The sequence below is a fragment of the Dicentrarchus labrax genome, unplaced genomic scaffold (assembly GCF_905237075.1).
Source record: "Dicentrarchus labrax unplaced genomic scaffold, dlabrax2021, whole genome shotgun sequence".
NCBI lineage: Eukaryota > Metazoa > Chordata > Actinopteri > Moronidae > Dicentrarchus > Dicentrarchus labrax.
Window position 1 is genome coordinate 7,411,799 of NW_026136722.1, and position 23,767 is coordinate 7,435,565.

Sequence of the window (23,767 nt, forward strand, 5' to 3'; positions counted from 1 at the left end):
CTCCCTTCCTCTCACTCTCTGCCCATTCCTGCCTCTGTCTCCACCTCCCGTTCATGCTCCTTTTTGGACTTGTTTGTTTGATTCGCTGAGGCGGTACTAATCCTCAACTTGTCCCTCTCCTTCATTCAAAGCCTCTCTGCTCTGTATTTTTAGATTTTCTCCGTTTTCTGTCTGTCTAAGAAGTGTTTATGCACATACAGTGTAATGTGGCAGAGCCGTGAGTACCCTAATACAGGCCAGCAGTTTTTTGTATAGTTTAGGCCATCATTGCTAGCATTTAGGACACTTTAGTTCACAAACAATCCAACAGAACAAGACACATGAGCATGAGGTTATGAGCAGTTTGACCTAATCTGGAAGAGGACATAAAGGCAAATATTGAAATAATTAGCAATTGTTGCCAGTCAGTCTTTGTTATATGAGGAATATTACATGAATAGTTTGCAGTAGCTATAAAAGTCTGTGCAGTAACTTCCTGGAGTCACCATTGCCAGGCAACCCGCAGAGACACTAGGAAGTTACTGTTCCTGGCCATGAAATAGTCCACAGCATGTTACATTACCTTTTTGTACGGATTAAATAAACAAGATATAAAACATTAATTTGTGAGCTTCTCGGGTGCTGGCAGGCAGGTTTTGTTACCTTTGAACATAGTCATTCTAGCTGTTTCCACCTGTTCTCAATCTTTATACTAAGCTAACCTAACCAATCTTCCCATCTAACTCTTGCCAAGAAAGCCAGTGAGCATATCCCCCAAATGTCAAACAGATAAGGGAAAATGGGAAAAAGTCAGGGCTTTTCTTTTCAACTGTTGTGACTGTCTGAACAGTCATGTTCCTTTTCCAGTTGTAGAAAAGACACCACATACCCAGATCTGAGCGGCATTTATTGATATAATACATATACAGGTTAAAACCACCAGATGCATAAAATCTATGTATTCTTTTATGTAACCAGGACATGGTATCTGTATTTTTACTGTAGTTACCACAGTCCCTGTAACATCCAACACCATGGCCCTCAGTTTATGTTTACAGCACTGCTATATAGCGGTTGGGGGTTTAAAAAAATGTTTTTAGTGTTTTTTTTGAGAAACTACATAGGTGCAAGTATGTATATTTTGAAATTAAGTAGATTCTTATGTAACTTTGTAATGAAAACATGATGCATCACTAGCTTGCATGAAATGTACATGCCTTGAGCTATGTGGTTGTTTGAAGCTGTCAAAACAGGATTCCTGCAATCAATCATGGCTACACATACAGCTGAAAAGATAGATATTTCATGACTAGATCAAAAAATCAAAACCAATCAAAAATCGCACACCAGTGTAGGTGTGTGAATTTGTGCATTTGTGTCCATGTCCATGCCTGTGCATGTGTGGCTGTGGACCAGACCATGTGTGCTGCTCTATGTTACACCACATCCAAGTGAATCCCATTTTTGAAATTGTGCATGCTTGTTGTGGCTCTGGACCCTGTTTTTGTCACTGCTTTGCATGGTTATGTTGCTCAGCCATCCGAACATGTCATTATAGTCTAAAATACCGTATGGGAGAATTCCTAAGCTTCCCACTAGGAATGTCGCTGCCGCATTTGTCTGGAATGCTGAAAATTCATTTCCCTCCAGGAGCTGCGTTCTAGACAAATGAGCATTTTTATGAGGAGAAGAAAGCAGGCCAGACCTTGACTGGTGGTTGGGATATTTTGTGTACCTTCAGCAGAAGCATCTGCTGAATTATACAAAATAACCCAGGTTGGTTACCTTAAATAAGCACTCAGGAACGATGCATTTAATTAAGGGGAATTTTCAAAGGCTAATAGTCATCTAAGTGCTTTGGTGAATACACTATCTGTGATTAAGACATTGCATTTTTGCAATTTATCCTGACAAGTTAGACAACAAGTTGCTGTGCAACATAAAATCTTGCTAATGGCCCTGATGTTTTCAATTGCTAGTCTTTCTCAGAAACTATAATGAGGATAATTGTTTGGGCTTAGACAAAAAGGGGATGATTCTTCTTCTTTTTTCATTACAGCAGTCTCAAAATGACAGAGCACACATGCTTCATTGCTACTTTGTCACTAAATCAACTGTTGCCCCCCTTAACAATGGGACCACACGCACTGCACCACCCCTTACAACTGAGCTCAGTCATTAAATAACAGCCTTTCCCAGGTAGATCTATCACAGTCCACCTGAATGTCCCTCCAAGCCGAATGAATGAAACAACAGTTCTTCAACTGAGGGAAAGAGGGAGAACATTGTGGCCATGTAACTTGGGCCTTTGTGATAGCATGCACAGAGGTTAATACATCCATTGTGGGCCAGGCCCGTGCTTGTCTAAGCCTGTCCCATGCAAGGTGGCAATTAGGCTGTGTGTGACTCCCTTATCCCCCTGACAGAGGCCAGTGGAGGGGGAGGAGAATGCAATCATTGTCCACCAATTAAACCAGAGGAGGGTTCTCCCTGGCTTTGCCCATTGTCAGGGCAGGATGTGGGAGGGGCTGCAGTGCCCAGGTCTGGTATCACCGGGCCAGGGAGGCAGGAACCTGATCCAGGGGCTTGCCTGGGTCACCCCTCCCACCTCCTTTTTGCAGCTATGGGCAGCAGTGATGCAGACAGAAGAGCCTCTGTGCTGGAGGTGCAGGGAGACTCTCAGTCAGTGTTGCTGCTGCTGGGAAGATTCTTCACAAAAGGAGTGCAAGTGGAGTCTGAAAGATATGAAAAAGCACAGATTGTTGTGGTGTGTGTGTGTGTGTGTGTGTGTGTGTGTGTGTGTGTGTGTGTGTGTGTGTGTGTGTGTGTGTGTATATATTACCTCCTCTTGACCCTATTTTATTCAATGTTAGATTTAACTAAGGCCAAAATAGACTTTCAGTTTCAGTCACGAGATATACGATATTTATTTTTACTGAGAAAAGAATTACAGTCTCAGCAGTTTAACTAGTTGACTATCTCCCCATGTTCTACATCCCTTTAGGGTCATGACACAGCAGCATTAGTATATGGACAGAGACTATATGTATCCACAGACAGGAGCAGACAGACCATTTCAGCAGCTGTCTTCACAGTGAGTTGGTCAAGAAGTGGGCAGGTGGCGAATCTAGTAAGTCGAGTATGAAATGGAATTGAATTGTGCTTTGCGGACAGCTTGCTTCATCTATGTTGGTGGTCTGTTATACAACAGATAAATCAAAGAAAAACACATTAAAAACTCAAATTAGTTAATCTTACTCCCCAAGCCACCTTTACTTTGGTATGTTCCGCTTTTCATACAGTGAACTTACTGATTATACATTTTTACCAAATCAAAGCCACAGTAACGGCTCTTCGAGGATCGACTTTATGGGAATATCTAAGGATGTGGTGTGTGTGGTGCATTGGATTACATTACAATCTAAGATGTGTGTGGTATATACAAGGATGGAGCACCAACAACACATCATCATTACAAGATGATGCATTGGGACACAGTCTGCAGTGACATTAAAGGTCACATTACAAAATGTAACCGTCACACAATGATGCATGAACAGTGCTTCGTGATACACTGCGTGACCAGTAATAGTGACGAAAAATTCTGAGGAAATCTTTCTTGCCTTTTTACATTTGAACCATTTTCTTCCTTCTCACTGAGAGCATCAATGAATACACTAGAGAATGTGCTGTAATGTGTCTTTAGAGCGATGTCTTAGATAGATATTGAATATAAGGAAAATTTTTATGAATGTATTCTTGGTTCGAGTCTGAAGACATCCCAAGTCTCTTCCTTATTCCTTTCACATACAAATTAACTCTATTCATCCTCAAGTGTGCTGCACTCGTTCCATCCCACTTAGCTCTTACACAAGGATAAATGCAACCCTTGGAACTGTTTTTCCAGTGGTTTCGCCACTTCCTCCTTCACCGCCGTCACCCACTCATGACCACAATGACATCTCTCAGCCACCACTTAGCCCCTGATAGATGGTTTCTATTTAGGAAACGGCATCTGACCACAAACCACCAAGCACAACAAGACTGTTGACAGGTCTAAATAGAAAAGTTCAGCTGTGGGAGAAACGAAGCACAACACCCATGCTTCGATTTGGGGGCCTTGCCTGAAAAATAGCTTTCTGGAAAGACTCTTTTGATTGCTTTCTTTGGTTGAGGTATCGAAGTTTCGAGTTTTATGTAGTTTCACTCGGTGGTGTGAAATCCATTTTGGGACGGTGAGGAAAAGCGGCGTTGAAAATAACAGACAGCCTGCTAAAATTGAGCTGTTCACTCTTAGAGCTGAATGTAGTGATGGATGAACTGCAGGAGCTTGTAACTTTTAGCATTAAACAGAACAGGTTGTTGCAGCTACCCCAAAGCTTCTCAGGTAATTAATAAACACATTCATTAGGGAGCTAAAAGAAGACAGCAATACTTAATCAAATGCTATTCTGTCATCAGTCATGCGCTGCTGGAATATGGCATTTTAACAAGCCTCACATTGGACTAATTAGGGGAAAATGGTACCAAGTCTTTCAAGCCGTTCTGGACTGTTATAGATGAAAGTCTTCAGAGATAGTCAAAAATAAATGACTGCCAAGTTCCTCTGTGGATCTGCCGCTGTGTGCACGCATGCGTGTTGCCGTGTGTGTGTACATGTTTGCATCTGACGGTCGTTATCTGCTTTTGTGGTGTGTCTACATTCAGTTTAAGTAAACACAGATGGGGAAGGGAGTGACTGGCCGGCAGCCACAGCGTCCTTCAGGAAAAGGAAATCAGAAGGAGGGAGGGAGGAGGAGGGAAAAGAAAGAGGGGGAAAGTGATATAGATGGCTGACTGGTTTATAGTCAGTGCGCCTTAAGGTGTCAGGGTCATCCACACTGGACGCTGCCTAAGGGAAGGGCAGAGAGGGATGGGAAGATAATTTTGGGGGAGACAGAAACAGCTGCGGCAGGTGATATAAAAAATAGTCACAGTATGTATGAGGGATAGAGAGAATGTTTGTGTTTGTGTGTGTGCGTGCATTTTTCTTATCTTTGGGTCAAGATAATAGGATTGTTGTGGATGAGACACCTCAAGATATTCACCCCCACAGATGGGCAAAGATAATGGACGTCCAAAATGCTTATTCACAATCCAATTAACTTCACTTGGCTCAGCCCATACAGACACACTCCATGTCATAGCTGAGAGTAGTGCGTGCGTAGGTGTGTGTGTGTGTGTGTGTGTGTGTGTGTTGGGGCAGTCCGTTTGGAAAATGAATGCTTCCCAGGATTTAACATAATTTGCTGTAATTGGTGTTTGCTGTTCAGCAACTACTTAGTGATAATCAAATAAATTCTTAATGGTCTGTACCGGAGGCTAGTTTGGAGGATGGCTGTTTATGCAGAGCTCCTCCGTAAAGACTCTCACTTTAAAACCTTATGATTTATACGGTTTTGGCAGGTGTTTTCAGCCTCCTCTCCTCCAGCACTCATTCTGGCGCAGTCATCTGCCAGTTTCCACTCGTTGAATCTGCTTTGAATTTTATCCCAAGAGGAGAACATGATTATTTTCACCCAGGTCAGAGATTTCTTGTAGCCTTTTATGACCTCTATTTTATTTCATGACTAAAAGAAAGCATGCAACTGTCCTTCAAACATAGCATTGCTCCAGCTTTGAAGACCTTTCCAATTAAATTATATGTGTTCAAACTTAAGACATGGCAGCATCCACCCTTCAAAGTCAAATGCAGAGAACCAATAGAATTCAGACTGAGAGAAGGTACCGTGAGTGTAGCTGCTTTCTGTATCTTTTTCCCAAATCCTCTTCAGTGGAGTGGAGAGACTACTTTTTGCTAGCCCTGCAGCTTCTACAGTTTATTGACACGCTCAGGCTGGGATTTTTTTTCCCCCTCCTCTCCTCAGCTCTAGCTTACATGTCATGCTGAATACCAGGGCTTGTTATTCAGCCCCTGTGAGATGAAGACTCATGGTAATGCCCATTGATTTTGTGTGCAGGTAGAAACAAAAACACACACACACTCATGCAGGGAAGGCTCTTAAAATCCCTATTGATCCGAACAGGCTCAGAGTTATGCAGTTTGTTTTCATTATGGAAGTAATGTCGGCCTTTGCAGACTTTGTTGATCTTTTGTTGCCTCTGTTAAGACCAGAGGTGTCCAGGTGGATGCCGTCTTTTACTTTTTCCCACATCATTCTGTTTGAATCTGTTGAATCTGGCTGCTGGTTCTTTGAAGCATTAGTCCGTCCTCAGCTACTCCTCCTCTGGAGCTGTGAGCGATAGAGACAACTGGTAGAGGCTTTCTGAAGGAATTTCCTGCTGGAACAGATCGCAGAGGGACTGTGCTCCCCTGTTTGAGTTTATTATGCTCTTTGTGACACTTTAGGGTGGTTGGGTGTAATATTTGTGGTAGTGTGGAGGGAAACAATCCCTCGCATTCTTACATTCCTAGAGAATCTTTACATACCTACTTTTAGCTGTCAAAGATTTGGAGACTTTTTTGGAACAGCTGGTTGCCCTAAAAAAAACAACTACTGTTCAAGATACAACATGGATATTTATGTAGAGAAATACACTGAGGAAAGCTGCTGTCATTATGCAGTGCCACATTTTCAAGCTTATTGTTCTAAACATCCCCAAGCTTGTGCACTGTGACATCTAATCACTGTTGACCCAAGAATACCCTTGATGTTTGTGTATGTTTTTGCATAATTCACAGTTCATATTCTGTGCAAAGCCTGTCATAAATTGCGCACCCTGTGAAGGATTGCTTCAGACTCGTGCTATTGAAAACAGTTAATCCTCTGTGGATGGAAATGTAAATATGCCGAAGTGTGGCTCTGTGTTGCTGGAACGCTCCTGATTGTTGAGGATAAACCAATGTGCATTTTGTTGGTCGTGGGTGACGGTGTGGGAGAGAGGGAGAGAGACAAAAAGAAGGGTAACCATGAGCTTAAAGACCTGTATTATCCTTCAAGTACATAAGAATGTAATCCCACACACACACACACACACACACACACACACACACACACACACACACACACAAACACACACACAAAGACACACACACACACACACACACACACACACACACACACACATACATACACACACACATTGCATACATGAAAACAGCTGTAATATTCCAGTATGTGAACCTACAGTAAATGCACATCACTGCCAAAATTACATTATAGCCCCAAATCACAAATCACAAATCGCTTCAAGGGGCTTTACAATTTTTTACAACATTCAACACCCTCTGTCCTTAGTCCTTGGACAGACTCCCCCCCAAAAAACTTTTAACAGGGAAAAAATTAATATATCAAATATATTTTCCTCCATGTCCTTTCCCGGGCTCCATACAGCCCAAAGGAGTTTGTATTTTACACAAAGAAATAACAGTTTTTAACAAAAGTACAAGAGCCTGAGGGTCTTACACTCACAGAAATGGTAAATGCAGTACGACAAAGATAGAATGGAAAATGTGTTTCAGTTCATTTAATTCACTCAACACCAACAAATTTGGCTGTTAAACCTCATTTTTATTATGTTTAAAAGTACCTGTAATGTAAAAAGGAAAATGTAAATTTTCATAATTAAACTGACTAAAATAATCTGTTTTTCCTTCAACATCTGTTGTTGTGAAAAGAAAAATCCTTCTGATGTTAAGCTGTTATAATGTCACAAAAACTGTACTGAGGTCTATTTTCTGATTATTCTGAGTGAATAAAACGCAATTGAAAAGCGGGTGAGTCATCAAACATTTAGTCTATTGATATCAGAAAGCTTTCATTGGGTAGCACTTCTTACTGAAAGCCACCAGTGAATACGCTTATCGAGTAACAAGCACAGCACTTATTTTGACATGGTAAAGCGCTGATGCATTCACCAAAAATGTGGCTTTGTGAACATGAAAAATACGCAGTGATACTAATACGATTTCTAGATTCTTTTTTATATGTATTCCAAGTGTGCTCATGACTCGGGGGAGCCCGTTAAGATGATTGTAGGGAAGGGATCCCAAAAGCCCAGATATAATTCTGCAGCTTTGCATCAGGTCTTCACAGTGATTTCAGGCCTTTAAACACTGAGCTCTATGGAGCGAAGTGCTCAGGGGAGCACTGCTGAATATGACACGCCAGTCAATTAAGGCCAGCAAAAAAAATTAAAAATAAAATATTCACAGCCATTTCAGAAATAGCTCTAAGAGTAATGTAGAGCACTTAGATGAAGGAAGCAAGATTCAGCCTACATAACTGCAGCATGGGAAATTATTTGATACTTACACAATTGTAAATGAATAGAAATGAATTTAATTTTTTTTCATGGAAAAACCACATTAGACACAAATTACTATTAGTATAGTAATTTATATATCTCTAAACTGAAACAAGTGCAATTGCTTTGCTTAATTATTTAGAGACTGATGGTGAATAATGAGAATAAGAGAAATTTCCAGACCAGGTTACAGTCTAACCTTCACACAGTGAAGAAGTGTTCATTTGATTTCTCAGTATGAAAGCGAGAACTGTCAGTCATCTATTGGAAATAATGTCTGCTCCAAGTAAAATGCTTGCTGAACCTTTTCAGACTAAAACAAGAGGAGAGAAACTGTGGGCAGGAATTGCGATAAAACTCATTTTCTATTTATGAAGTACTATACTGGTAATGTGCTTCATGCGTCTTTTATTGTACGTGCACTAATCCCCTTTAGAGCATTAAAGGGTTTTCAATCACTGGCAGTCCAATTTTGATCAGAGCTTGTATTGTTCAATTAATTTATTCTGAAGTTGAGCTTTTTTTCTCTGATCCCCAACCTGCCAGTAGTCCTATAGTCTTTTGTGTGTTTTATTTCCAGCACCCTGTGTGTAGTCTGCCTTGTTAAACTTCACACACAGAGGGTAGTTAGAGAGCAGCAGGGTTTTGCAGACCCACAAGCCATGGCCTCATCCCATACAGACAGGGACTCCAAGCCATCTGGCCATATGAGACAGTTGGACATACACAGTCTCTCTCACACACACAGACACTCATAGACACAATTTACAGTAGTTCGGAGGGTTTCTGTCATCTATCTCAAGGGTAGCCAGAGAGCTCTGGTGGTCACAGATAGTGACCTAGCCCACAGCTATGCAGCTTCCCTCAAAGCCGCACATTCGGATTTAGGACTCAATGCCTCAGTTTGTGCCTGCAGTTTTATTATGGACAAAAGGTCAGACAGCCAAGAAAGAGTGAGGGAAGTGGAGATAATTGGGAAAGAAGGGATATGTGAGATAAACTGTATTGGGAATAGACCCCTGAAACTGGTTTGTTGGATGATTGACCACTATAGGGCTCCGGTCAGAGAGCCACATCCGTTTGGTCTAAGGCAAAATTGATGACTGTGCTGAGAGTGGAAGTTGTTAGAAGTAGTACAAAAAGTACAGCATAGTGCTGCATACAGAAACAAATGCACGCATATCTGTGAGCTGTTGCCAACATCCGGCATTAACTAAAAGCATTTAAAACCTGTAAAATGAGATCTGCATACTCTCTTGGTAAATACCAAGCAGCAACCTCAGTGGCTGGCAAATAAAGCCAACATGTAAGTAACAAAAACTATAGTTCAGCCCTTGAGCGAGTCAATCTCTGTAAGCCCCCATATTTAAATGCTCAACTTTACAGCATAAAGAAATATGTTTGCAGCCTGGTACAATACAATGGTTTCGGTCTTTATAGCTAAATTATACGCAGTTGATTTTTATATAATGCACCTGTTTAAATTATATTAAGGCTTAATGAATAATTAAGAATGTGGCCACTTTGAGTGACAGGTGGGTGCTGTCACAGGAAGCTGTTCTCGGGAGCCGGTAGAGTCAGGACTTCCAAGATGGCGACGGCCAGAGCCAACCACACTGAGCTTCACAATGACTCTTCAGAAACCTAAGGGTGACATCACAGAGACTACGTCCTTAGTTATTTATACAGTCTATGGTGAACACTAAACATCTACTGTTGCAGCAACCACTATTACAACACACTGCAACCATGTTAACTGTGGTCACAGTAATACTGGGCAAGCTAGTTTGGCTAGTCAGTTAGCTTAGCAGTCTTTACCAACATTATAGTGGTACAATGAACACAAGTATTAACATTGACAATTATGACATACAAAGAGAGAATTGAGTTATTGTGATACATGAACCACAATCTAGTAGTAATATTACAACGTACATTGTCTGTGACTTTAGCATCGGTAGCGATTTATAAAGTGGCTTTTTAACGTACTGTATAAGCAAGAATTCCCTTTTGAATGTGTCTTTATATTAAGATTAAGCCACATTAACTTAAAGTATGAACTTAAAGGGCACCAAATGTCTCCTTTTATCTCATAGTAAACCTTATTATTAGCACGCACAAAAAAAGCATTGGGATGGTTTTTTGGTGACCTCAAGTCACACACACAAACACAAACATCTGTACAACATTTAAATACACAGAGAGGGATTTACAAGGCCGGGCCAGGGGCTTTATAATCCTGACAAGTTTTGAAACCAGGAGAGAAATTTACTGATGGTTCCCAAGCTCAAGAACAGAGAACAGCGCTGCATTCTGCCACACAATATTATTAAAACTGTCCTTCCAGAAAGATAACTTTTGTTCGCATTTCCTCTCCACTTCTCTCTCCTTTCCCCTGCAGCTGTCTCTAACGTTACGTAACGTTATTTAGGTCCTCTATTTAAGTCCTCTTTCCTCCTCTTACCATTAGTTGATTTGGACGTTGTGATTCACAGAAATATGAAGAACATTTCAAATTGAATTAGCATAATTCTCACTGAGTAGCTATTTATGCTCATTTTTCAGTTGTTACACAAAGTACTCTAGCTTTTTCCTTTAGTTAAGGCTCACTGTTTCTGTCTTTACCTGCAGTTTTAATAATGCCACATTCATTTGAAGCTGAAAAAACAACCATGTACCTCTGGTGTCCAGTTATACTGTGCAGTTATTAAAAGTTAATCCACACCTGCCAGCCAGTAGGAATTGAGACTTCTCAATGGTGTAAAGTTTCTGATCTCAATTTCCTCAATAATGGCTCAAAATGTATAAAATCATAATTCACATCATTAATTAATCGTCATGACTCCCCAGGGCCCTACTCTGATCAATCAATAGATATTTGCACCTCTACTCTTGCACATACTGAATACTTCACGCAGCAGAAAGCTGATAATCTTGCTCAGTCGTAATATTAATTCCACACTATCTCCTACCTCATGAGTATCTAATAACTTTGAAATTGAAGCACTGACTGAGGCCATCATCCATCTTCTTTGAGTCAAGTCTTTTTCCCAGCATTCTTATGATAATATCGCCCATACTGCTTCCCACACAGGCAGATAACTTGCCTTTCCCTCCTGGCGGTGCCTCACCCTGTGTGTTGAAAATAGCTGAGGCTAGAACACAACTTGTGTAACATTGATTTGAAATTCAATCTAGACAGCTACCTTGGAGCCCTGGGCTGATTCTTAGATCCCTCTCCGATACCGATGCTGGAGGAAGCGAAGAAGCAGCATGCATGGAGGAAATAAGCAGACAGACTCAGGAATACACACAAAATGTATATGTACACGCACAGTATGCTGCTGTTTGCAGATGTAAACACAAGCACGTACACATACAGCCTTCACAGTCTTTGCCTGGGTTTTCTCTTATACTTCTGCATGTAGTGCCACTGACAGACAAGCGCCCTCTGACACAAATCACCAGGCTGAAGAGGTTTTATCTAACAATCTTTTATCCGGTCCTCCATCCTTCCACCTGTCTGTCACCTTGAGAGGTGTTGTGAGTACTCTACAAGATGCCACTTACCCAGGAGTTTCCTGAATACATCGCACTGATCACTTGCTTCTCTCAAAACCCTCATCGCAAAACAGACTCTCAGCAGACTATACCACAGTAGATGGGGCATTTTGTAGTGTAACTTTGAAAACATAATTTCAAGGGGGAGAAAAAATTATATATACTTTGGTGAAATTAGCTTTGCAAACATCACTCTGTTGTCTTTGTTTTGCTGAGTACTGAGGAGGAAAAGAAAGTGATTGGTGGAAGAAATTGGCTTGGGAAAAGAAGGAATGACATGGCTATATAAAAGGAATAAGGGGAAGAAAAAAGAAGAGGAGGAGCAGAGGAGAGAAGCGGCTGGATGTTTCATAATTGATGTTAAGTAGGGTCAGGCTGGCGAGAGGGAATTTCATTTGGCTGCACAGTAACCAAACAGAATTGGTAAATCAAAGCAGGTTGGAAAAACGTAAGAACGGTTTAATATTGTTGAATATCCTCTTATCCTTCTGGAAAACCAGATGTCTTGGAACAGTATGAAGATAATTTCTTCTAGTCATTCTCTTCTTGTACTCCCATTACTTTTTACTGGCATACAGGATATAAGCCCCAAGGGCGCTTTAGAACAGACAAATCTTCGGCATGTGTTTTTTTGATTAAGTGCAATAACTGATAGATTTTTGTCCACAGAAACTAGTTGTGAACACATAACATTGAAAAGTTGATATGGCAAACTAGTTAGAAAACAGTAGCTTATTTACGCATCCAGTGGTTATAAAGCAACATTATTCATGTGTATGTTCAGTCGTGTGACTTATGTAGACATCCAGTGAACATTTTTCACTCTACTTTAACTTTGGTCTCCACCAACTCCAAAAAATATCTGGCTCTTTAGCTGCTAAATGCTCCACTATGTTAACCAGCTAGGCACTAACTGTGTCTGTCTGCTGTTTGGTGCTGAGAAGGTAATGTACAATGTTTTTCACTGAAAATAGCTGCCTGCTATTGCTGAAAATTACTTAAAAGTTGCTGGCCGGACAGATCTTTTAATTTGTGCATGTGCATGTACTAGGGTTGCAGTTCTATATACCCAGATCTCTTCTTAGCCACCCACACACACACTCACACACAGAATAGGGCCAGACGGAGACAAAGACACCTGTCAGTGGGGGGGCTCAAATCTGCTGTGGATTACCAATAGATGACAGATATCCCATGCACCCTCTCTGTCTCATTCTGTATGTTGGATCAGTAGCAGTATGCCATTACAGCACAAGGTCAGTGGGAGTATGTACTGTCTTCATGCTATTACATCTTCGGTTAGCATATGACGAGAGTTGCTCATTTATTCTACGTTTCATTCCAAAAAGTGACGTGCAAGTGGTTAACGCGTTGATTTTTCTTATACTGAGCTTGTCTCTGCTGCCCTCTCTCTGTCGCCGATGTGTATCATCAGTTTGGCTGTGTGATATCTTATGTGTGTGTGTGTGTGTGTGTGTGTGTGTGTGTGTGTGTGTGTGTGTGTGTGTGTGTGTGTGTTATATCGTGTTTGTATGTGTGTATGTGAGAGAGAGAGAGCAAGAGAGAGAGAGAAAGAAAAGAGGAGTGTGTATGTAGTCTGGGCCACAGCTGTTGTCGTGCCCCCCCTCCCTCTCCCATCTTTCTAATATAACCCTCCACTGTGCAGGTCTAAGCTCATGAAAGAGCATTAAAACTGCCAAGTCAGCACAAACAGTCCGCACAGGGAAGCAGTTCAGCTTCATCACACACACACACACACTCCAGAAGATCCTGCTGAACTACATACAGTACGTCTGCTGTAGCCTAATCACACTCAACTTCAGATAAAGGGTCTTTTATTATCAAGGACACTCACTCATAAAGCGTGTGTGTGTGTGTGTGTGTGTGTGTGTGTGTGTGTGTGTGTGTGTGTGTTTGTGTGTTTGTGTGTGTGTGTGTGTGCGTGTGTGTGTGTGTGTAGGTGTGTGTGTGAGGGGAAATTTGATTTTTGAGTGTGTTCTTGTGTTATGGCTTCTTCACATCACAAACCTGCTATTGCCTACATTCAAAATTCTAAGCAGCTTCCTCTCTGACAGGAAATTGCCTTTTACATCCTGGTGGCCATGGCAACAAAAGCCTATAAAGCCTGTCAGTCAGGTTTACGGTTACACACAGGGGTAAGTGAATTGGGGGGGGGGGCATATATGGTTGAATAGTTTAGATGGAAATACATAATTCTAGCAACTGACTGTAGACTCAGTGTGCTTTTAGAGGAAGGAAACAACCTTTAACACTCAACTCCCTCTTTCTTACTGACTTTCCATATATAATAACTTAGAGTGCTGCTAATTTAAAGTAGCAGCTGTTAGGACTTGTGGCAAAATTGTGACATTTTGAAGAAAAAGCCTCCCTTTCATAACTCAGTGTTCAGAACTTCTTCTTTTTGTGCCTGTGAGCCTTTTCACCAACACTTATCATCTATACATGATAAGGTGCATTGATAATGGCGTATTTGAATGATAACAAGGTGCGTCACAGGTGCACTGTGTGCTCCATGTCTTAAGGTCACCTTTTCAAGTCCTTGCTGCTTTTTATTCTACCTCCTTCTTTTGTCCCCTGCCTTGCACCCTGAAAATAAAAACACTATTAGTCCTCTCCTCACTCTGTTTGGGAAAGAAGGGATCACAATAGCAGCAATTGATTTTTGGGTAAATGGCTGCTTCCCTGACATGTCAATGAATAGGAGGACAAGCTATTTTCTGTTGTCAGTGCTTTGGCTTTTCAAGAAAATTGGGAGAGAAGGGGAGAAAGGGAAGGGGGGAAATGATGCACCGCTCCACCCTGAAGTAAAATCCACACTAATGGAGTGGAGGAGGGGAGGAAAGATAAAGGAGGGCAGAGCATGGGGGTACGATAAGTGGAAGCATGTATGAGTATGTGTGTGAGATTTAGCTGACTGTGTGCAAGCAGAGCAGTTACAGCAGGTTAATGTCAGGTGTGTCTGCATGTGTGTGAGAAAGAGACAGCAAGCATGAAAATGGGGAGGGATAATATCCTGCTGCCAGACGAGCGGGCAGACAGGCACAGGGAAGGACTGACAGAGAGAGACACAGACATAGAGAGGCTTCTAGTAGTTCCTGACTCAGATCCATGGCTTGTTTGGCAGGGATTCACATCTCTTGGATGTGTGTGTGTGCAGGATGTGAGCAAGAATCTCATCCAGCTTCCCTTCTGCAGCCTTGTCCACACAGGCTTTGGTCTCATGCGTCAGAAAGGGATGCAGACTCAGACATTACCTCGCAGGAAACAAAAATCTGGTGAAAGTTAAGAAAATCTGCATAGACGCGGGCAGAAGCGAAATTGATAGAGATATTGTTTTAAATTACCTCACTGATGTCTTTGTTATGATATTGTTTATAACATCGTCCTTTTCCTGATGAGTCAGTAGAAACAAAGACCTCGGACAAATTCACATTTTCTCAACTTTGAGCGCACAATTTTAACAGATTAGATTCAGCTTAGAGTGGACATTATATGATAAAAACATCATTGCTTCAAACTTGAATTTCATGGTTTGATATAATCCAATAGTCTTAAGGAACCAGCAGGTGGTAAAATTAGTTTTGAGCTGGGAGCCAATGACGAGCATTTTGGTTTTGTTTGAGTTCAGGTGAAGGACATTATTTGACATCCAGTTTTTTATATTACAAAGGCAGTCATTAAGTGAATTTAGCATTCCAGGGTCTGTGGATCGGGCAAGTACAACTTTGTATCATCAACATAAAAATAAAAATAAACAGCATGGTTTTAATTATGTGCCCAAGGTGAAGGATATCTAAAATAAATAAAAAATAAAATTGGCCCCAACACCGAACCCTGAGTCACACCAGCGACACAAAACCTCCTATTCAACAAGTAAAATAAAAACTATTCTGAATCTGTACCAAATATCCCCACCCGCTGCCTCAATCTCAGTAAAAGGATGCTGTTATCGATTGTGTCAAAGGCTGCACTAAGTTTCAGGAGTACAAGGACTGAATACCTGCCACCATCAGCAGCCAAAGTGAGCAGAGTCTCAGTGCTGTGATACTTCCGGAAACCAGAGTGAACCATTTCAAAGACGTTGTTTAAAAATGTTGTTGAAATAAATATACTCTAGGAATTTAAAGCATTTCCAGTTATTCTTATTCTTCATCTTACCATGTTTCTTATCTAAAGTTTGTTTGTTTACGTAACAAAAAAAGTAAAATATATGAGCACAAATAAATCCCATTAGAAAGAAATGAATGCCTTTGACTAAAAAAATATCTTTCTGATGTTATGACTTATGCTTTCCTCGCCGCTATCTTTCAGGCAGACCCGGGAGCAGGAAACCCCTCCAGACTTCTTCTATTTCTCCGACTTTGAGAGGCACAACGCTGAGATTGCCGCATTTCACTTGGACAGGTGAGTTTTTATCATCTTTTTTTTACCCCGCAGTGAAAAAAAGAAACCCTGTTGCTTTTGAGATTTCTTTGTGACTGATCCGTTTCCTGTCTGACTGCTTTTTCAAATCATCCGTCACAGTCTGTTCCAGGAAGAGTGACAGGTCACACGTGTTCCTTCACTCAGACAGTGGACGCTTTAACCCATTTATAAACCGGAGGTAATGGACTCAAACTGTGAAAATGTGAATGGGATTTAGTACATGAGGGATTAGATAACACTCGGATCATCTCTTTTACTTGCTGCTGAGTATATTGATTTCGACATGATCCTTTTACTCTGCAGGCTTCAGCTGACAAGGTTAAAAAAAAAAAAAAAACTCAACAGAGGAACACTAAGAAGAGTCAAATATGATAGTTTGGAATTCAGGGGGAGGATGATTAATGGTGGTCAGGTCGTCTTAAGGTCTGCTGAGGGCACAGTAATTACTTCACACATGCTCACAAACACACACTCTCGCTCTCTGTTAGATGAGGTCAGTGGCATGTGTTTGCGTGGGCAGGAAGATGGAGCCAAACAGGAAATCAGAGGCACGCTATTACCACCGGGACATGGTTTTGGAGCAGAAGGGGGGTAGGGAGGAGCCTCTGTTACCCCTAAAGAGTAGTTTGTTTTTAGATTGCGTGCACCATGTGGGGCTGCCTATGAATTATAGTCCAGGTTTCTGACCACACTAGCCTCTAGATACCAGTATGAGCTATTGCTACTTTATTGACTTCTTATTGACTCAGGAATGCAGAGTTAGGAGGATGTTTTGCCCTGCTAAAACTTTCTTTCATTTGATGTCTAATTCTAGACAGTTGTGATGAAATGTACAAAAATATCCTGAAGCTTTAGGGGAAGGGGTAGCATCACTGCTTTCCAGTAATTACTTCTACATCTCAGGAGAGTTTTTTTTATCCTCTGCTCTTTGCCGGCGTACTATAAGACCATCTGTTGTGAACTCCTTGTGACTCAGGGGTGTGTAATAGGCAGAGTGCACACAAATAGATGCTTGAATGTGCTCTCACAGGCAAACACATACACACACATGCACACACAGGTGCTCCTTTGTCACCAGGGCCTAACATGACGGTGCAGTTTGCAGCTCCTGAATGCTTTCCTCTGTAGGCTAAAGTTTCGCCAACTCTGTTCCACTCAGCCAGTCTGTCTGTGTGTCTGTCTGTGTGTGTGTGTGTGTGTGTGTGTGTGTGTGTGTGTGTGTGTGTGTCTGCTCCCAGGAGGCTTAGTTTTAGTCTCAGACAGGTCAGGATCATTTGGACAGCAAACATATAGTGAGGCAGGTTAAACAGGGGCTGAATGAGGTATAGTGTTCTGACAAAAGAGTATAAGAAAAGAATGAAAGAGACAGTGGAGACAGAAAGGGAGCGAGGGGACAAGAGTTTAAGAGTAAAAGAGTAGAAATAAAATGAGCTTCACGTCGTGTTTAAGTAGGTGTGGTTCACAAAGGTGTTTGTCTGTGTTAGAGTGTGGGACAGGTGGTAGATGCGCAAACAAGCGGATGTAGGATGTTAATAAATGCTGCCTTTGATGCCAAAGCTGACAGACAACACTGAAAAGATGATTAATTATTGAACATCTTCTGTTCCGAAATGATTCAGATGACGTCTTGTACTGACAGCTTTAATTGAAAACCACTAAAACATTATTCTTCTGGGAAGAAGTGTCATGACTTCCCACTTCTTCTTTTGAGCTGTCTTTATTTAGAGCACTGGTTCTCAAACTATGGTACATGTAGCACTGGTAGTACCCACGTTGCCTCTAGTGGTATGTGGAGGAATAATATTTTTAAAAATATATATATATTTATATATAATATTAATATAGAATTCTAATACTACAACATTTCTAATAAAAATACGATGGCAAGATAGTAAGCGGCAGTAAAATAAATGGTTCAAAAACACTGCAATCGTGTCTCCAAATGGGACCTTTTGGGAAGAGATGTGTGAACAAGGAGTACACTTTTTCCACCATATTAGCTCTGGTTCTTAAACTGCTTCCATTCAGGATTCAACAACAGTCAACAATAATTTATCTTATTATGAATAAACCTGTGTCCTGAGTAAGCTGTCAAATAGCTGATAAGGGTTAGCCTACACTACTGTATGTTAATGTCGGTCATAATGGTGGTACATGGTATATTTACTCATATTTTCTGGGGTGGTACGCATGGTAAAACATTTGAGACTGATTTGAGACTTGTATGACATATACTGAGCAACAGTATATCCTGTTGTTGTGTAGACATGCAGGTGATGTGCATTAATAGACAGATAACACAGGCAAGGAAGGTGCAGAAATTAAGAGCAATGGTTCAGTGTAAGTATGCACTGTGTTGGGCACCATGAGAGAATGAGCTGCAGGCTGAAGGTGCTTTGTAGCTGCATTTGTTCAGGGCAAACTTTAGTAAAAAACATTGTGTAATACAGCAATATTATATATATATATATATATATATATATATATATATATATATATATATAAAACAAGTCATTGTGTCAGTACTTAATTATTACATTTGTCTACTCTCTCTCTCTCTCTCTCTCTCTCTCTCTCTCCTTAGGATCCTTGACTTCCGGAGAGTGCCCCCAGTGGCAGGACGACTCGTCAACATGACACGGGAGATCAGAGATGTGACACGTGATAAGAAGCTGTGGAGGACCTTCTTCATCTCGCCAGGTAGAAAACTCTGCCAGCCTCTTCAGCTTGGCACAATGATACAGCTTCTTGGCTGCATCACTCAGCCTATTTGGACAGAACAACCGTATCTGGCTACAGGTTTAAGTAAACTGGGTTATGCACAATGTGGGTTATGTGTGCTTGTAGTTGAGGGTTGTCTGAGTTTGTATGTCCTGGTATGCCCTTCAAGGTTCAGGTTCCAGTTACTTTATTTGTATCCGTAAAAGTAGCTTTGGTTTGCAGTAAAAGAGAAGGCAATCCTCTTGACAAAATATTATATGAAAATATTTTACAAACAACTCAGACAATAGACAAAAATGATACAAGGTGATAAAAGTGCTCTAGGCAGAACTTCAAGGCAGTACAAATGGCAAGAATGTGCCATAGTATGTGTGACGATGAATAAAGCTATAGCCACAGGTTACCACAGGGTGGCACTGTAAGTCAGCTTATTCTCAAAAGAGCTACAAAGGTGGAGGTAATATGGAGAGAAATATCAATATACAATCAATACAATAAAAGAAGAAAAAATATATATATTTAAAAATACAAATACATTAAATTAAAAACATTTTACTGTCAACTTCTAAATATATAATGTGTTGTAGTGATAAGAAAGACTATAGTCTCATTCAAAGCAAAGGAAAAGTCAAATTGTGTGTCAGATGATTATGCAAAGCAGATAATTTGTCACATATGAGTAGTGTCATTGGTGAATATTAAAGCAACAAATTAAGTAACTGGTTTTGTCTTTATGTGGCTAATGTAGAGATCAGCCTGTAAGTACTGAGGTACAGAGGAACAGATTTCTTAATGAGAAGATACATAATTGAATTAAGACATTTGGTTGAAGGTTTTACATTTCTTTGATCTTTATTAAACAAAATTTAAAATTCAAATGAAATGTTGCCTGAACCACTCCACCATCTCTACATCAGTTTATTGTCTGTTCTCTCCTCAGCCAATAACGTCTGCTTCTACGGTGAGTGCTCGTACTACTGCTCCACTGAGCATGCTTTGTGCGGTAAACCGGACCAGATAGAGGGCTCTCTAGCAGCCTTCCTGCCAGACCTGAATCTGGCCAAACGCAAGACCTGGAGGAACCCCTGGAGACGCTCCTACCACAAACGCAAGAAAGCAGAGTAAGGAAACGACACTTAATCACCACATTCATCAATCTGTCACCACACCTCAAGATTTTAATGATTTTTTAATATATATATATTTTGTGTGTGTGTGTATTCTCAGGTGGGAGGTGGACCCAGATTACTGTGACGAAGTTAAGCAGACTCCTCCATATGACCGAGGCACTCGACTGCTGGACATCATGGATATGACCATCTTTGACTTCTTAATGGGTAAGAGTGGGTGAAACTGGTTACAACACCACATATAAATATATTGCACTTACAGATGAATAAATAGCATTTTAATGCATTAATTAACTGCACTCTCTCTCCTTGTACAGGTAACATGGATCGACATCATTATGAAACTTTTGAGAAGTTTGGAAATGATACCTTCATTATTCACCTAGACAACGGAAGAGGGTAAATACTGCTTTTAAAGTCTTAATAACAACCAATTAAACAAACATGTGACATCTGGCAAAGTATTATACATAGGGTGAACAGCTGTCTAACAAGTCCAACATGTGTTCAGTGTGTCTGTGATAATTCCTGCTTCATGTTTTGAAAAATGTATCCCCACCCTCGTAGGTTTGGAAAACACTCCCATGATGAGCTGTCCATCCTGGTGCCTCTCAGCCAGTGCTGCAGGTCAGACTTTTGGTTGTCTGTACATTTTTAACACTCTTTTTGGGAAAGACTAATGGATGAATCGCCCCTAAAGGATGCAACCCTTTTGTTTTTAATGGTCTCATGGACAAAGTTAGTGGCAGAGTATAGTCAGGGTTAAGATACCCAAGAGGTGGACAAAGAATGTTTTTTTACCTAAGCTCAGTAGTTTATGAAAGGTTGATGGTTGTTGTCTGTATCTCTACTTTCATCTATCCAATAAAGGCAATAATGGCAAAAATATATCTCTTGGATTGTCATCATAGTAAGTGAAATTAAAAATAACCTTATCAATAATCCCATGTCTCTTGTTTCCAGGGTGAGGAAATCCACCTACCTGCGTCTGCAGCTGCTGGCCAAAGAGGACTACCAGCTGAGCTCCCTGATGGAGGAGTCTCTGCTCCGTGACCGACTGTCCCCAGTCCTCATCCAGAATCACCTCAAGGCCATGGACCGCAGGCTCCGGCTGGTGCTGCAGGTCCTGGCAGGCTGCATAGAGAAAGAGGGCTACGTAAATGTCCTGGAGGAAGATCTAGCTGGGGACACAGCCACCCACAGGAGCCCAGGCCACAGGTAGTGAGGGCGAGACTTGAGGGTGACAGAAAAACCACCAGTGACAAGTGAAAAATGGACCACGTCTGTGGCTGCTGGACCCATGGGACCGCACCAAGAGTCCCACTTCTGATATCAAGCTGAATTCAGTGAATTCCAAGACTTGCCAACATTGCCTCTAAGGAACCTGCATTTAAGTGTGTTTATATAGAAGAAACTGTCCACAGATACCATGAAAAGACTGTGCTCATGCAGAGGCTTTGTATTCGTTAGATACAGATGTATTTTGGTTTTATCAGATGTTGTATAAGACATAAAGGAACCACTGCTGTGTTCTGATTTCGTCCTGTTTGTTTTAAATATGGAGGGTTTGTTTTATGTGTTTTATTATATTAGTACATAACCAAATGAGAACTTTCACTGACTGGGCAGCCTATGGTCAGACAATAAGCTTTATCAGTTATCACAATGTATGAAAAGGTTGAGAAAGTGTGTGTAGGTTTCAAAATATTTTTTTTTTCTTTTTGTAAAACATGTCATTTTTCACCCTCTGCAATCAACCTGGCACAAACAACCTACAACCAGGAGGATAAGAGTTTCCAAATGGTGTCTCTTTATCTTTCTTTTTAAGCTTTTTGTCTTGGCACAGTCTTGGAACAGACCAACTGCAAATGTTATTACATACTTCTGAACAACATAGATCTGAGTGCAAGTATATCGGAGGCTGTAGTTCAAACCATACCTTCACTTTGCCTTATTCTGATTTTTTTTTTTTTTTTTTTTTACTTTCCCATCTCCCCAACAGCTAAACAACAACACTAAAATAGTATTTTCCAATTAAAAAATACTCTAAATGCAAAGACTGGAGACAGAGACAAGTGAGTGTTCATTAGATGGTGTGTCAGTTCATTCAAATGCACTACCATTCTTACATGCAGACCTGAAACATTTAGAGCTGCCTGCTATAACATGATTTTACACTTTATGCAATGCAAAATGTTACAGTTTGTATGTTGATTCATTTTTATGAGATTTCATTTCCAAATGACTATTTATTGGTGTGTCACACAGAATGAGAGTGGTTTAATAAATTCTAGTTTTGCATCATGTTGCTTTATATGTTGGGAAATATTTACCATAGGTACCTTAGCATTTGGATACTATTTAAATTGACATTCCTTTGAGTGCTGTTTTTATGTTCAGATGAAAGAAAAACAACAAAGCTATTAAGCTTTTTGATTTTGAACATTAAGTTGTTGAAGTGGTGCCATGCAATTTTCCAAGGTTTCCTCCTAAGAGTCCTGCGCACTGGCTGACCCGGTACCTGTGCAATGACAGAAATACAGTACTTGAATGTTTTTGGGTTGGCAGTATGGACAGGATTCATAGAGCTACAAACAGTATAAAGCCTGAGTCTTAGAAGTGCTTTGGGGGAGATAAAGGGGTTAAAATGCCTCATCCCACTACAGGGATAACCTCGGGCACTGTTCTTTGATTTTCATATTCTCAGTGTAAATACCTATAAATACTTTGAAGACCTAACAAGCTTCACCGCACAGTGATTTGCTTCTGTTTTCTGCTATTGCATTGTTACTGTGAAGATCTGTTTACTAAATGATTAAAGTGTGCAATAAAAACAAAAGTGAGGACAAATCTCTCATTGTGTAGGTGGCTGTGGACATGTGAAACTTGATTTTATGTATGGGTTAGAGGTGAGTGTGTCCTTTTTTTAGGGGTGACAAGTAACAAGTAAGGATCAACAACACTTTACAAATTAAAGTTTGAAGAGCATTTACCTGTCAAACCCATCCAGGTAGGTTGCAGCCTTTGAATATCACATTGACAAACTCCATTGTGACAGTTAAGAAAATCTATCAAACCAAGTTTTTTTTCTTTGTCACTCTTCACTCGTGCAGATAGTACAGGCCTGTAGGTTAAGACTGTGACAACGCTGTGGCAAAACTAAGGTTTCACATCTCTCAAATTCCACAAAATACACCAGTTAGGTTAAAAGGTCTTCAGTTGCTAATCACTAAAGGGGAGTGCAATCTGCATGCACGATAGCACAGATTTCATTTTCCATGTTACTGAGCCCGTGTTTTTCATCATCATAGTAGGTAGTAAGATGCAATGCTTAGGAAGTGCTGGATGTTGAAAAGCTAACGGTAAATTGCACTGCTGATTTAACATTATATGAAGATGCAGCTGAAGAGTTGGAAAAGTGGGTAAGGGTCTAATTAGCTCATCTCAATTAGCTGTGTCCCCTCCTACAATTAAAGGTCGCCATGGTGATGGTGACTCCTGAGTCATACCCTTAATAGATGTTTAAAACAGCTGAGAGGCACCACTCAAACTCTGGCTGTTTATCCAAAGAGTGGAATTCATATCGCCTAGATCTGACTTCCAGAGAGAGTGAACTCTGCTGAACACACTGGTGTCAAATATGT

At 40.7% G+C, this 23,767-nt stretch overlaps 1 protein-coding gene across 1 annotated transcript in view; it reads left to right on the forward strand.

Annotated features, from left to right (window-relative positions):
- fam20ca (FAM20C golgi associated secretory pathway kinase a) overlaps window positions 1-22,973 on the forward strand; it is a 37,815-nt gene extending 14,842 nt beyond the window's left edge. Inside the window, exons 4-10 of the mRNA XM_051387705.1 lie at window positions 16,159-16,251; window positions 18,857-18,972; window positions 19,934-20,114; window positions 20,221-20,330; window positions 20,441-20,522; window positions 20,691-20,750; window positions 21,087-22,973. Of these exons, the coding sequence (XP_051243665.1) occupies window positions 16,159-16,251; window positions 18,857-18,972; window positions 19,934-20,114; window positions 20,221-20,330; window positions 20,441-20,522; window positions 20,691-20,750; window positions 21,087-21,345 (901 nt within the window). The 3' untranslated portion in view covers window positions 21,346-22,973. The remainder of the gene's footprint in view (window positions 1-16,158; window positions 16,252-18,856; window positions 18,973-19,933; window positions 20,115-20,220; window positions 20,331-20,440; window positions 20,523-20,690; window positions 20,751-21,086) is intronic.
- The last annotated feature ends 794 nt before the right edge of the window (window positions 22,974-23,767 follow it).